The 16,442-nt window shown below is 46.8% G+C and overlaps 1 protein-coding gene across 1 annotated transcript in view; it reads left to right on the top strand.

The window, feature by feature from the left end:
- Positions 1-16,442, top strand: part of DAP (death associated protein) — a 65,372-nt gene that overhangs the window by 8,228 nt on the left and 40,702 nt on the right. The window contains exon 2 of the mRNA XM_045863487.3: positions 2,324-2,420. Coding sequence (XP_045719443.1) covers positions 2,324-2,420 — 97 coding nt within the window. The remainder of the gene's footprint in view (positions 1-2,323; positions 2,421-16,442) is intronic.

The following is a 16,442-nucleotide window of genomic DNA, read 5'->3' on the forward strand; positions in this document are numbered from 1 at the left end:
GTGGGATTAGACTCCCAAGGACCTCAGATCATAAAATAATCGAATGTACAACTACAAAACAAGTATGCCTAAAATGATTAAATATAGAAAAGAATTAAAACCATGAAGAATGAATAAGACCCTATCAAATAAAGACTGGGTGAATTTGACAGGGAAATAAAAGCTCTAGAAATGGAAAATAAAATGATTGAAATAAACATCAATAGATGGGATAAAAAGCAAATTTTTGGAAGAATTACTAAACAGGATTATATATCCTTCTTTCCAAAGCAGAACGTCCCCTTGAAAAGAATTAGTGGTGGCAGCAGATGCATCATTATACAGAGTCCTTTATCTTACCTGCCCTCTGCCTTGGATTCTTTCAGCAGCCTGCTGCCAGGGACTGTTGGCCAGGCAGCGGGCACTGTCAGCTTCTTGAAGGCAGGGGCCCACAAACTCCCTGGGACATTGAAAACTAATAACCTCGAAGTGTGAGAGCCTGGGGGCGTTTTTCACATTCTCCCTCCTTTTGCATCAGAAGGAGACTTGTCCTGGACTTTTTTTAATGCAGCAGGGTCCAACCAAATTTGTCACAGCAGAGGACGTGGCCTGACAGGTTGGCAGTCTGTGTGATCAGAGCCCCATCTCCACACACCATACAGGGGAAAGGTTTGACAGCTTCTCTTTTTTTTTTTTTTTTAAAGAAAACATTATATTTATTATAAATATTCAGCATCTCGACAGCTTCTCTTATTTAAAGATCTTAGGATGCAGCTCTTAACCCCTTTCTGCGGATGAAGCAGCAAGGCTTGAGGGGCTAAATAGTCCGACACCCTATAGCTGAGGACGTGTTGTAGCTTACCGACCCCAAAGCCCATGCTGGTGACAGCCAGGTGAGGCTGGCTTTTTGGATATAAGGCCAGCATTCCCAAACTCTATTTAATGTGGAACACTAAAGTCCTGAAGGATGATAACCAGCATTACTGGGGTGGGGGGGGTAGTTTTGGGGTCAAATGAATTTGGGAAAGATTGTACACTCTGTGCCCCTCATAAAGCTTACAATGCATGCTAAAGGCCAAGAAAATCTGTCTTAAGGAAACCCACTTAATGTGTTCAACACCGCATTTCCCACACTAAGAGATCCTGGAATCCCCATTTGGGCATGGGGGGGGGCGTGGATTTGGTTTGTTTTCTTGCAGAGCAGTATTAACATTAGCCATTGAGGACACACATCAAACCACAATAAGATAACATTTCACTCCCACTGCGATGGCCATAACCTAAAAGTTACACAATAGTACGCGTTGGCAAGCATTGGGAGAAATTGGAACGCTCCGACTGGTTGGAATGCAGAATGGTGCCGTGGCTTTGAAAGCCATTTGGCAGCTCCTCAAAAGGATATACAGAGAGTTACCGTGTAACCCAGCTCTCCCACTCCTAGGTGTATACCCAAGGAAGTGAAGGTATACGTCCATGTATCCACATAAAAACTTGTACACAAGTTGTTCACAGCTGCCTTATGCATGATAGTCAAAATGTGGAAACAGCCTAAGTGTCCACCCACAGATGAAGGGATAAATAAAATGTGGTCTGTCCGTGCAGTAGAATATCATTCAGCCATAAAAAAAGGAACGAAGGTCTGACCCAGGCTGCCACCTGGGTAAACCTTGGAAACATGCGCGTGAAAGAAGGGGGTCAAATATGCAGAACAGGCAAGCCTGGAAGAGGGGTTGCTGTGAGCTGGGGGAGGGGGTTGGGGAGTGACCCTTCACGGGGTTGGGGTTTCTGTCTGGGGTCATGACCGTGGGCTTGAACTGACTGTGGCGACGGTTACCCAGCCCTGAGTACATTCAAAACTGTTGCGCACTCTACATGGGTGACTCGTACTGTATATGAATTATATGTCAGTAAGAGCATTTTTAAAAGTTAACACGTGCCAACACCGAGGCTTCCCAACACAGTTTGGGAAAGGCTACCACAGATGTCACTGGCTGCTGCCTGAGTGGGCTCTGGGACTGTCCTGTGTCCCCCAGGGCTGTATCACCCCATCAAAAGCATCATCGGCGTTTGAGAAAATGTCACAGGGCGGGGGCTAAGGGAGACCCGGTTGCATCAAGGACCTAAAGCAAGCAGCCTTGGAAGGTTTCTACGTGGCTCTGGAGTAAAAGATCGCGTCCACTGCCACATCCTACCGAATGCCCCGAAAGAGCAGGAACCTCTGTGGTTCATCCTTGATGCCAGGTTATCTGGACTAGCTCGCAGCTGTGGGGCTGCTGAAAGCTTTCGAGCTAGTTCCCCTGGTCCACTGCCAGGTTGATCACACCCCCTTCTGTTTTCATTTTAGTGAAAGCTGGTGGAATGCGCATCGTGCAGAAACACCCACATTCAGGAGACACCAAAGAAGAGAAAGACAAGGACGACCAGGAATGGGAAAGCCCCAGGTGAGAATGCCGGCGGGTCTCGGGCTTGTTCCGCGGGCAGCCGTGACTTGGTTAAACATTAACGCGTTTGTTCTCTGCTCCGGGCTTCTGATGACCCCTCGCTTCGTGAGGCCCTGCGCTGTGTGTTTTTCCTTTCCTAATCAGTGAGGCTCTGTAACCACCACCCCCACGACGGGAGAAGCCGGGCAGCTGGAGCACCTGCCGTCCATCTGTGTTCAGTGGCCTCGTCTTCCATGACAATACTGAAATCACCTTGAGACCTTCGAACATACCATTCTAGTTGATTCTCTGGGGTGGGCCTGGCATCTTGCAGCCAAGAGAGGGAACTACTGATTTAAAGCTGTCCACACACATCTGGACTCTTCCATTCCACAGCCAAATCCAAACCAGCAAGGCCATGCCCTTATGAGTGCGCAGGTGTCCTTAAATGACATCTCCCCTGGTCCCCAACAGCTCCTCTACTGGCAGTACCCCCAGCTTTGTTTACTCCCTGTTTTCCTCGGACCTTCTGATGCTGGGTTTGGGTCCAGAACCTCCGTACAAATCCATTTCCTGCCACCCCGTCATAGGTAAACATGCACTACAAATGCGTATACCTTACATATCCATACCCCTCTGTCTGAGCTTGCCCGTGTGAGAGAAAGTGGACACCGAGCTTTCTGCCTTGCACCTTTGTCCCCGGAGAGTGTCTCCGCCAGAGGAGGAAGCTAAGTGCCAGAAGGGTGTGGAAAACAGCTAACCTGTGTCTCTGTGGACAGTGGGCATTATTTTGTTTCAGTGCAATAGCCCTGAGTAGTAGGTGGTGGTGTCTGCCGATTTTCGCATGGGAAACTAAAGTCCACAGAGGCCATAAACTTGCTCATGCCATGCGCCCTGTTGGACCCAGGTTTAAATTCCTGATCCATTAACTCACAGGGCGAGTTATAAATATTATATATGAATATAATTATTTATAAATATTTATTTATTTATTCCATTTATTTCTCCCTCTGGAAGAGTAGCTCCCGAGAGCATGCATCCCCTAAAAGGACATGTGTGTCCCTGTATGTATGTACCACTGAGCGTTTTCTGTAGAACCTTGTAGGGTGTAAGTTATGGTGCGGTCACTTGAGGGGCAAACACAATTGGGGGCAAAGTCTTTTCTGAGTGATTATTGCCTGTTTAAAATCATGAGATCCGCAATGTGGTAGTTGGGCCCAAGTTCTGGTTTTATTTTATTTTATTTTTTTTTAAGATTTTTATTCTATTTATTTATTTGAGAGAGCACAAGAGAGGGTAGGGTCAGAGGGAGAAGAAGTAGACTCCCCACCAAGCAGGGAGCCCGATGCGGGACTTGATCCCAGGACTCCAGGATCATGACCTGAGCCGAAGGCAGTCGCTTAACCAACTGAGCCACCCAGGCGTCCCCAAGTTCTGGTTTTAAAAGAAGGTGGCAGTTGAGAGAAAATTCTAGAATTACTTTTCTCACTGGTTCTTTTCACACAGCTGTGTTTGGAACAGAACAGCATCTGTAACTCTCCTAGAGGTCCACAGTCCTGTATCTTGGGGCCCAGTTTGTTTCAGAATTGAGACATTTTGGGGGGTTTTATGAGAATAAAGCATCACACATTCCATACAGCGCCCATGGCAGGGCCCTGGGCATCATATCCGAATCCGTGTATGATATTCACACCAAGGGAGGTAAGTTCTTTACATTTACAGGCGTGGGTCAGTTCAGATTGACTTTTGCCTCCATACAGGGTATAAGGAAACTTTCCGTTTTTAGAAAATTCTTGAACTCAGTATCAAGTATAAGAGGGTGTGGGCCTGTGTCACTCCCTCCACTAGAGAACCTGGGAGGTCCCGTCTGTGGATCCCGTTGTTCCGTCGGGAGAAAGAAGGTGGGAGAGAAAGCCTTGCCTGGGGAGTTAATAGAACATGCTCTTCTGTGTGACTTGAAGTAGAGTAAGGTACAAAGAGCTGTTTCCCTGTGAAACACAGTGTCAGTACAGTGAGAGTAGATAATTTATTAGCATGTTTAGAAATAAAGACAAAACAGCCCACTCATTTTCTTTCTATTGATTTTTTTTCATGAGATGAAATACAACCTTTATCAAAGACATGCAATTTGAATAAATATACCAGAAGATGAATGATTGCAAGACAAAGGAGCAAGCACCCAGCACTCTAGATTTTAGCATCTTACTCACCTCAAAGATTTGTTCTCTGTGGAACCCAGAATTTTGAAGCAGGCTGACTGCAGAGTAGGGTTTGCATAACCCATGAGCAAGGGTTTGTTTTTTTTCCCTGCAGCCAAATTGCTGTAATGTGTTCCTTATGAGTGTGTCAGCTCCTGTGTTCTTGACTCCAGCTTTGCTCTTGACCACTGTGGGTTAGACCACTTGACACGCCATTGACAGATGGAGTAAGCCCCTGAGGACTCCGAAGCCGTCGACAAACACTGCCAGCACGTCTCCTTCCAGACCTTGGCACCAGGCCTGGTACTCTTGTGTAAGAAATGGCTCCCACCAGGGTGCCCTCCTCATCCATCCGGTGGGCTGACTGAATAATCCTAGCTAACTGTCCTTGACAGTATTCTAGAGTGCGGTACATCTGGTCCCGTTCTCTGTGCTCTGTCCGTATTAATTCACTGGATCCTGGTACCTACTCCATTTGTTGTCATCGCTATTTCAGAGTTGTTTTTTTTTTTTTTTTTTTTAAGATTTTATTTATTTATTTGAGAGAGAGAGAGAGAATGAGAGACAGAGAGCACGAGAGGGAAGAGGGCAGAGGGGGAAGCAGACCCCCCCGCTGAGCAGGGAACCCGATGCGGGACTCGATCCCGGGACTCCAGGATCATGACCTGAGCCGAAGGCAGTCGCTTAACCAACTGAGCCACCCAGGCGCCCCTCAGAGTTGCTTATTAATTATTATCCCCATTCCAGATTACTACTCCCTCTTCAACAGCTCAGAAAGGTTCAGTGACTTTTCCAAGGTCACACAGCAAATGAGTGGCAGAGCCAGCATTCCAGTGGAGCCCAGAGTCCTCACTGTTAACCCTGAGGCTGCGCTTACCAAGGGAGCACTTGGTTTGTACCAGGCACTTACTAAGTTTTTCACATCGGGTTCAAAGTTCACGCCACCTACAGGTTGGTATCACTGTGCCCATTATAGAGATGAAGAAACCGAAGCTTAGGGAGGTTATCTGGCCCAATGATATGTAGCCAGTTAGTGGCCAGGCCAGGATTCAGCCCCGATTCTGTCTTGACTTGGAGACTCATGCCCCTAACAGGCTATAGAATCCCCTGACGTGACACAAAATAGAGAGAATATATTGACAGGTGTAGAATGTAAATCCAGATCAAATATTTATCAATAAAATTAAATATTTATCAAATAAACTTGTTGATTCTGGATCACCCATAACCTTTTCCATATTCCTCAAGCCTGTGAGTCTACCTGTGCAGCTTTGCTGTCAGGTGGTATGATTATCATTTTACAAGGTTTCGGAGGACTGGGCATAGAAAAAGGCCTGCTTATTTGCAGAATTTGCCAAATATTTCATTACTCTCTTGGAAATGTCATGGCATGTGACTTCACCATCCACATTACCCTAATCCTAAAGTTTTATTATTTTTCATGTTTTGATCCAAGTGTCCTCTGGATATAAAAATAAGTGTAGGGTCTCAGATGCCAATTTCCTCCTTAGGTCCACATTTGCAAAACTCTTTGCTTTCTTTCCCAGATTTTTATAACTGGCTTTGCGTTTACTGACTCATCTCTGGTGGCTTCCTTCCTCATTAGTCTAAAATCAAATCCTGATTACAGAGAAAATGAGCAACGAGAGCATTATTATGAGACAAAACAAAAAAAAACTTTTACTCAGATTATTTTTTCCTGCAAATATTATTGCTACTTAATTTTCCAGATATTTACAAATAATTTCCTAGGCTGCCAAGTTGTTTTGAGATGCTACATTTTAAAAAGGAGGAAGAAAAGAAAGTACAAGAAATTTGAAAGTGTTACCCAAGAATTCCTGTCAAGCTGAGCGCTAGTTACCTGTGGCTCTTCATCTCCAAGAAGAGGAATAGGCTTCGTTATTATTAGCCAGTACTTTCCTGAGTGGCTGCTAGATGGTGTGCACTGGGGCTGGTGGGAAAGCAGTGGAAAGAAGGGGGAGATATAGGGATGGGGTGACAAGGATGCAGAGTGCACAGCCCTTCTTGAGCATGGCTCTTTTCAGCTCTGACTTAGAACCTCACCTGCCGGGGTACGTGGGTGGCTCAGTCGGTTAAGTGTCTGCCTTCAGCTCAGGTCATGATCCCAGGGTCCTGGGATGGAGCCCCATATCAGGTTCCCTGCTCAGCAGAGAATCTGCTCCTCCCGCTCCCTCCTCCCCTGGCTGTGCTCTCTCTCTCTCTAGCTCACTCTCTCTGTCAAATAAATAAATAAAATCTTAAAAAAAAAAAAAAAAAAAAAAAAGAACCTCACATACCCAAGAAGTAAACAGACAATTCAAATTATCCAGCATGTGGGAGAGACCCAAAATGGACTCCGAACAGTACCGAATGAACTTAATTGTAATACAAGTGATTACTATAACCCGTTGCAAGGACCGGGGGAGAAAACAACTTACCCAAATAATTTTGGAAAACAGTATGTTGACCGGATACTCTTAAGACTAAAGACAAAAACTGTCCAAAAATGCTGTACTCCAGTTAGCAGATGTGTTTCTTACAGGGGTTTGGGTTAGCAATTCTGAAATTGCATTGTGTGTATAGTAGGGTTGAACAAATATGTAAATGGGTGGTGGATAATGAGAGCCAAGTTTCTCGCTGTCAGAGAGAGTTTACAGCTAGAAAGGAGGAAGACTGAAATGAGCTTTTGGTGTTGAATCAGAATCAGAGGTATTTGCATGAACTCGGTTTTAAATGGCAGATAGATAGATAGTAGATACGTGCAGACGTGTACCTAGGTGCAGAAATAAAGGTAGATGGGGGGCTGGCATGCATACCTGTACTCCCTTGCTGTGGTCACTGAGAGAGCCTAAAGCCGTGAGGACCGACACCCATGTAACCATGAGCATCCCTAGAGCCCAGATCTTTGTTCCTAAACACTTCCCTCCCCACCCCCACCCGCCACTTCAAGGGAACCAGGGTTCCTTGCAGAAGTGGCAAATTCCAGGGCCAGGGCAGGAAAGTCCTAGATGAGCCTGGAACACCTTGTAGTGCTGAACATGAGGAAGTGTGCTATAAAGGATGGGGCTTGTCAGAACAACACAGAAGCCAACCCAAACGAGCTCCTAATGGCCAAAGCTGGAGCAATTTGCAACAAAATGATAGTATTGGATTATAACCCATAGAGTAAAATAAACATTCATGAGTGCATCCTGATATAAGTAATTGAATGTATGAATGAGGAGAAGGGACAGCTCTTTGCAGAAGAATTTTAATTAATAGGGGCACCTGGGTGGCTCTGTTGGCTAAGCGTCTGCCTTCAGCTCAGGTCATGATCCTGGGGTCCTGGGATGGAGCCCCACATCGGGCTCCCTGCTCTGCGGGAAGTCTGTTTCTCCCTCTCCCTCTGCCACTCCGTCTGCTTGTGTTCTCTCTCTCACTCTCTCTGTGTCAAATAAATAAAAATAAAATCTTTCTTTAAAAAGAATTGTAATTAATAATTGATAAAAGAGAGAATTAGAGGGGCACCTGGATGGCTCAGTCGGTTAAGCATCTGCCTTCAGCTCAGGTCATGATCTCGGGGTCCTGGGATCAAGCCCTACATCAGGCTCCCTGCTCAGCGGGGAATCTGCTTCTCTCTCTCCCTCTGCCCTTTCCCCCCACTTGTTCTCTCTCTCTCTCAAATAAATAAAATCTTTAAAAAAGAGAGAGAGAAATAGAATATCACCAACAGGCAAACAGCTCAGTAACTGTTGCAGACAAGATCCACTGATGGATGCTGTGAAGAGTGGGTGAAAGTCAGGAGAAACAGGTATTTGCATGGTCTCCAAGTTTCTCCCCCAGTATCTTTATTTATTAAACAAGGAGTATCTTTACAGTGGAGACCATGAAAGGACACTTGTTGCAGTATAAAAGCTGAAATAAAGCAGAACACCATCTTGTTTGACCTCCTGTGGGAACCTGCACATCAGTGACCAATTTCTCGTTGCTTTGCGCATGCACCTGCTTCTCGTCAGGACTGCACCTGCTACTTTCAGCATTCACCGATAACCCTGGCCTGAAACAGCTACTGCTGTATGGTTGCTGTATTATTATAGGGCCACCATGACAAATAGCACAAACTGGGTGGCTAAAATAACTCAAATGTAGTGCATCACCGTTCTGGAGGCTGAAAGTCCAAGACTGAGGTGTCACCAAGGTTGGTTCCCCCAAGGCTATGAGGGAGGACCCATTCCACGCTCCCTCCGGGCTTCTGGTGGTTTGCTGGCGATCCTTGGCTCGTAGATGACTCACCTCAGTCTGTCTCCACGGTGCTGTCCCTGTGTCTGTTGACATCATCTTCTCTCTGCGTATATCTGTCTCTGTGTCCAAGATGCCCCTTTTTGTAGGGATATCAGTCATTGGATCAGGGCTTACCCTACTGATTTCGTTTTAATTCAATTACTTCTAGAAAAACCCTATTTCCTAGAAAGGTCAATTCTGAAGGACTGGGGTTAGGATTTTACTTATCCTTTTGGGGGAAAGCAATTCAGTCCCAACAGATGCCAAATGACAACCTGTGGCCATGTTTAATGGTTCTCTCACTTGAAGTGAATTCTTAAGAAATAAAAATTTAAGGGGTGCCTGGGTGGCTCAGTCAGTTGGGCGTCTGCCTTCGGCTCAGGTCGTGATCCCGCGGTCCTGGGATCGAGCCCCACATTGGGCTCCCTGCTCAGCAGGGAGGCTGCTTCTCCCTCTCCTGCTCCCCCTGCTTGTACTCTCTCTGTCTGTCAAATAAATAAAGCAAATCTTTAAAAATAAATAAATAAATAAAAATTTAAAACTCTGGAGTTAAGAGATGGCACAATCTATATACCTTTTTTTTTTCTGTAAGCCATTATCTCTGTGCTTGAACTTTAGTAAAACCATGTGATGAACCAATTTCAACATCATCCTTACTTTCCAAGATCATCTTTTCTATCCAGGCTAGTTGCCAGCCGCCTTTTAGAAGGGATGTGTCCTTTTCCCTGAGATGTGTGGAGATGCCGGTGGGCTAGGGGTGCTGAGTGCCCACCAGCTACCAACACCTGTTCTGGTCCCGGTGCCCTGTGTTGGTGGGTGGGGCCCATCACCCGGATGCTGGGGTGCAGTGGGCCACAGACCCCTGCCCTGGACCCAAGGCCGAGTGTTGATGTGGTGGGGCATCAAATGACATGGAATGTCCTTGGGAACAGGCTAAGTGGTTGTCACCTGCTTACGGATAGATGCCTCCGCCAGGGAGAGCCAGTTCTGAAGGCACCGTGAGAGCCTAGAATAGAAAGCCTGAGAGGCACGAAGTCATGGTGGCGGGAACAGCGGGGAAGGGCCCTGACTGTCTTGGTAAGGAAAATGGGGGAGACTCTAGGCGCCGTCGGCCACCTCTCTGTCAGGTTTGCCCACATGAGACTCGTAGATCAGTGTTCTCAGCCTGCAGGCAGCATGGGGCATTGATGAAGGGCTCACATTTGCACACCAGCAAGGGAGGGATGAAAGCGATCGTTCTGCCGGTGGCGGCTTGGGCAGCAGAAAGCTGGCGGAGCAGGGGCCGGTCCCCACATCCCTGCAGACTGCAGCCTGTCCTGATGTCCGCCCTCTTCTCGCCCTCCCTCCATGGAGGCTCGGAAGAGCCCACGCTCACGTCTCCCAGGTTAGAGCAGGCAGAACGCCTATGGGCTGGCTGCCTCCTGTAAGAAGCAGTGTGTTCATGTCCTAGGGCTCCCCGAACGAGGTACCACAAACAGAAACATTCTCTCACAGTTCTAGAGGCCAGACGTTCGAGAGGAAGGCATCAGCAGGGCCGTGCCGCCTTGGAACCAGTAGGGCCGGATCTATTCCAGGCCTCTCCCAGCACCTGGTAGTTCCTTAGCTGGTGGCAGCATGACTGTGATCTTCCTGTGGCATCCCCCCAGCTTCCCCCTTTTGTGAGGACACCAGTCCTATTGGATTAGGGACCCATCCTAGTCATTTTAACTAATTACACCTGCAATAACCCCATTTCCAAATAAGGTCGCATTTTGGGGTACTGAGAGTCAGGACTTTAACTTAGAAATTTTAGGGGGACACAGTTCAACCCATAGTAAGCAACAGCACCTCATGCCACCAGGCATCAATTGACAGTGCCCAGCTTCATGGACATACCAACAATAACGGCAGCATAATAATTTATTAAGCATGACGATGACAGGGCGAATGTCTCTTTTCTCTGTGCCAGCGTGCAGTGTGGCCTGGGTCGAGCACTGCAGCAGTATGCCTACCCAGCCGAGCCGATGCTCTGTACCAGGGATGTGGGCCCCAAACGTTGGTCACACAACCCATCAATTTAAAAATTGTTTGGGGCCTGCACCCCCAGTATGTGTATATTCGTTTTTAAATTTATACATGGGTACTGTGCTACTGTTATATAAATTATAGACTGGATCCAAAATGAATATTTGTGTATTAGATAAATAAGCAATATGTTCAATGTCTTGCTAATCATTGTGACTTTGTATTAACATTAGCTAATATCTCAAGGTCCAAATACCCTTGAAGTGAGCTTTCTCATTAGTGATTCAGGATGTAAATCTAAATTTCTAATGGCCTTCTTGGTGATATCAGAGTTTGTGGGGGAGGGCCACATCTTGTCACATCTGATTAGATCGTTGGTGTCTGTAACGTGGTTCCCGAGGCACTTACACTAGGAGAAGGGTGAGCCCTTCTCTGTTATTACTCTCCACTTGGGCTTGTTGGGTAGGAGTTCTGCCCCTGGAGTTCTTTTGTGAGGATCTTTTTAAGCCATCACGTTAAGTCCATTTTGTAAAAGTTAGGTTAAATTCATTCCTAATACATTTGAGCACAGTTCTGGGTGCATGGATGTATCGAGGCTGAAACGAGAGAATTGAATTCGTTACCCTGTTAACGAATGTGTCCCGTATATTGGAAGACATTAGAAGCAGCTGAAGGGGCACAGGGCACGTGGGAGGTGCCCCCGCTCCTTCCTCCGGAGCCCTGAGGACCGTGAGGCCCCGAGACAGACAAGCAGAACAGCCACATAGTAAATAGTGCTAAAGCTTAATTCATTTTGTTTGGGTTTTTTTCAGACAAAAAATAAACATAAATAGAATAGATGTACATGCTTATCTCATTTCCCTGACAACACTGAGGCCCTGTGTTAAGCACAAAGGATGGCCTTTGTCACTGATGGGTTAGGGGTGGCCCCCGTACCAGTTTTCCTGTTACGTGTGGCATAAATGAAACATTTCCTCCAAAGGCTGCAGCTCTGTGCATGTTAGGGTGGTTGATCGGAAGGCAGCTATGTACATTAGGAAGTTTTTCCCAGAATCGCCTGACGAACACAGAGCGCGATGTGTGTGACCCAGACACTTTGTGTCCTAGAACTCACGGGCATTAGCATCGCCAGGAACTGGGTCTCTGAGTCCTCTTTTCATGTAGATGGGCACCAGCGGAACGCTTGAGTCTGGCAGGTAGTGAATCAAAGGCTCCCTGCTCTGCCAAGGGAGGGAGCATATGGGCATCCATATGTCACAGGAGTTTGGCTGGACTCCTTCAGTTTGGGGATGAGAAGGAAAGTGCTGAAGGCCCGGCTTTCCTCCAGCGCCTGGTGCTGCTGGTGATCGGCTTGTAGGCGATGCTTACACCGCGTCTGGTTCTCTAGCAGATGCAGAAACCAGGTGTGATGGATTAGCTTCTGAGCGCCCTGTTCCTGCCCCCTCCCCCTGCACAGGCCTCCAGCCTCCTTACAAGACTGTCACGCTCCCCTCCATGCTGGGAGAGCTCTTTTTTATCAGATGGAAGGAGGGAAGCAAGGAAATGGAGCCATCAGTTTTTCCCCCCAGACACTGCTCTGTGCTTCTGCAGTGGATCAGCCTCTTCTGTTTTTATGGTGTTACTCAAGGGTTGCAATATTTATCAGGAGTGTTTTCTTATTACATAAACATATGAACGGAATTTAAATCAACTCTGCAGTGCTTGGATTTTATAGAAATATGTAATAATAACTTCATAGAATAAGGCTACATAGAAGAATATCTACGTGGAAACAAGAGGCCTTTTTTGAGTTTATTACAATTATTATGCCTAAAATTTTTAAACCTTCTATTTAAATAAACTTCTGTTGACTTCAACTGTCTCAAATCCCTAGCACTCAGAAAATACTTTGGTGAGTCAATAATAAACAGCTTAGACTTTGATTCTTTAAAGGCAAAATAGTTCATCAACTTTATTAACTTGATTACTTCTTATTTCCTAGCTAGAGAAAGAGATCAATGAGGTAGGGTCAGTGTGGAGGAGGAACATTCTTTATTCTTGTGGACATCTTCTGTTGGGCCCTTAGCTCCCTCCAGGCAGGATATTTACTTTGGTCTTTAGATGTGTGCAAGTTCTAAGGTAGGGCTGCAGGCATTAATGTAAGATGAATGTGGACTGGAGTCATGGGGATGGTGTTCTCATCAGAAAATCCTCAGAAAGTCATCAGAGTTAGAGCTGGACGTGACCCGATAGGTCACCTAATCTAGGGAAGATGTCAGATTTTACTAAAGATCTATAAGGGCCTAGATACGAACAGCAAAACATCTATAGGATAGAGACCCCAAAGTTTTTTATGTTAAAAAGAAGCCCCTGCCAACTTCTGGGTGTATCTCTAAGAGAACTGAAAGCAGGGTCTTGAGATATTTGCACACCCAGGTTCACAACAGCACTACTCCCAATATCCAGTAAGTGAAAGCAACCCAAATGTCCATCGATGGATGAATGGATAAACAAAATCCATACAGTGGAGTACTATGCAATCTTTAAAAAGGACGGAAGTCCTGTCACGTACTACGACATGGATGAACCTTGAGGACATAATGCTAAGTGAAATAAGCCAGTCACAAAAACAAAAATTCATAGACAAAACTGTGTGATTCCACTTACACAAGGTGTCCAAAGCAGTCAGATTCATAGAGATAGTAAAGACAACGGGCTGCAGGGGCAGAGGGAAGGAGGAAAAAGGGAGTTGTTTGATGGGTGTAGAGTTTCAGTTCTGGAAGATGAAAAGGTTCTGGAGATCTGTTCCACAGCAGTGTAGATCTACTGAACACTATGGAACTGTATACCTAAGAATGGCTAAGATGGTAAATTTTATGATGTATGTTTTTTTACCACAATAAAAATATTTTTTTAAAGAACAAACAAAACATATAGACCTCACTGCTATGGTGGCTCCTCAGAAGGTTAAACATGGCTGTATCATATGACCCAGCAGTTCTCCCGCTGGGTATGTATACCCCAGGAGAATTGAAAACAGGTGTTCAAACAGAAACTTATACATGAAGGTTCATCACATCATTATTTACAAGAGTCAAAAAGTAGAAACAACCCAGATGTCCACCAAATGATGAATGGATAAAGAAAACATGGCATATCCATACTGTGGAATATTATTCAGCCATAAAGAAGAACAAAGTGCTAACACATGTTACAACATTGGCTGAACCTTGAAAGCATGATACTAACTGAAAGAAGCCAGACACAAAAGGCCACAGATTCTATGATTCCATCCCTTTATATGAAATGTCCAGAATAAGCAAATTCCAAGAGACAGAAGCAGATTCCTGGTGGCCAGGGACTGGGGAGCGGAGGGGGCAAGAGGAAGTGACTGCTTAATGGGTATGGGCTTTCTTTTGGGGATGGTGAACGTGTTCTGAAATTAGGAAGGAGTAATGGCATGACATAGTCAGTGTATCAAAAGAACCACTGAATTATACTTCAAAATGGTTAAAATGGTGAATTTCGTAATATGTGAGTGTTGTCTCGCTTAAAAAAAAAAAAACAGTCCCCATGCATGAAAGGTTGGGAACCAGGACTGTAATCCAACTCCCACATTTTCTTAGCTGGGAACGTGGAGAAGGGACGAGCCAAGGGGCCCTCAGGAGGGCCATGCCTGCGATACTCGGGGGATACCAGGATGCTTCAGGGGAGCTGGGGAGAGAGGCATTCGTGGGATGCTTTGCCCTGCAAGCAGCAACAAATCCAGCTCAGACTGGATTGGGCAGCAAGGGCACAGGGGGTCTCCTGTGAAGAGTAGGGTCTCCTGGGTAGGGTTGACTGCAGGTGAGAGGGGTCCTCCGGGCTCTTCTACGCCCCATCTCATTGCCCTGCCTTCCTCCTGGAGTAGCGTCCCCCGCAGGTGGGTGGTGGGTTGGCCAGAGTAGGTCCAGCCTTCACATCCAGACACGTGCTATCCAGAGGAAGAAACAGACATCTCTTCTAGAGTCTCTTTTTAGAAGCAAGGAAAGCTTTGCCAGAAACCCTCTAGCAAACTTCTTGGTCAGAACGGGATCATGCTACTCTCCCTAACTCAAGCACTGCTGAGATGGTCCCAGATGGAGGGTTTGCGGCAGAGTGGATTTTGAGAAGACGGTACCCGAGGCCATGTGGGCCAGACGGAAGCTGGTCCGGGATGTCCCCTAGAGCCACATGGACAAACAGGTGCCCCAGGTCTACACAGAAGAGGAGGGAAGTCCAGGGAAGCCAGCAGAGCCTGAGGTCAGAACCTCAGCCTAGAGCTGGAGAACAAGTTCAGGGACCACAGTGCAGGCAGCAGGGTCCTAGGCCAACGAGGCTGGTGGCAGGAGGTCAGAGCAAGGCCCAGGGTCTGAGTGAGGACTAGCACCCAGCCGGTCCCAAGGGCTGTCAATAGAGCCCCCTCTTTTTTTTTTTTAATAAGATTTTATTTATTTATTTGAGAGAGAGAATGAGAGACAGAGAGAGAGCATGAGAGGGGGGAGGGTTAGAGCTCAGAGAAGCAGACTCCCCGCCGTGCAGGAAGCCCGATGCGGGACTCGATCCCGGGACTCCAGGATCATGACCTGAGCTGAAGGCAGTCGCTTAACCAACTGAGCCAGCCAGGCACCCAATAGAGCCCCCTCTTAAAGCCACATCCAGTCCCCAGAGCTTGTGTCTTTGGACCCGGAAGTTGACACAAGTCGTGGTCATACACATTTAGAATAAAACCTGTGGGATTTGTGAATAAGACCAAATCTGAAAGGTTAATCCCTACAGGCACCATCAGAACTAACCAAAGGACACTGGCTAAATTACTAGAATGGCACCGTCCCCCATTCTTCTAGTAGATTTCTATGAGACAGAGTTTTTGTGCCCCAGTCATTTTTCAAAATGGCAGCCGTGAGCTGATATCCCAGTGCACACGCATCCAAGTAGTCCACTTTCCCGCTGGGGGCCGCTCATTTATTCACTCGACACCTGTAAGTACCTACTATGTGCCAGGCGCCCTTCCCCATGGTTGGGGCACGTTAGTGAACAAGACAAAACCCCTCTTCTGAAGCGGGGGGCATCAGGCGATTTGCACCGTGTGTGTGGAGCTGTAGCAGGTGGAGTCAGCAGTCCTGGGAAGAAAAACAAAGCAGGAGGGCCTCGAGGGTTCCTCATCCCCTAGGAAAGCTGCACATGGAGGTCAGCTCAGGGGAATGTTCTCAGCCCTCTCGGAATGAATGGGCTTGAGGCGTTCACAGGGAGGAGAGAGGATGTGGAGATCAACACTGTGTCACCATCACAGGGCAGGGCTGCTCAGACTGTTCCCATGAGCCCATGAGTGGGTCTGAGCTCACTTAGTCCCCTGCTGGTCGCCAAGATACCAGGCACTGTTGACATGGAGTCGCTGCCAAGATGGGTTTTCTGCTAAGAGGAAGCCAGAATAGGATCTTTCTGGAAATTGCTTCAAGAATTTATGGTCAAGCCTGAGATTAAGGCTTTTGCAAATAAGGCACAATGGTGGGCTGTTTGGTGTCCTGGCTGAAAGGCGGCTGTCTGTGGCCTCCCTGGCTCTCTACAAAGTACAGCCTTCTCT

This window comes from Mirounga angustirostris, unplaced genomic scaffold, assembly GCF_029215605.1.
Source record: "Mirounga angustirostris isolate CCGP_5_RB_7025 unplaced genomic scaffold, mMirAng1.0.hap1 SCAF_7, whole genome shotgun sequence".
In the NCBI taxonomy this organism is placed as follows: Eukaryota; Metazoa; Chordata; class Mammalia; order Carnivora; family Phocidae; genus Mirounga; species Mirounga angustirostris.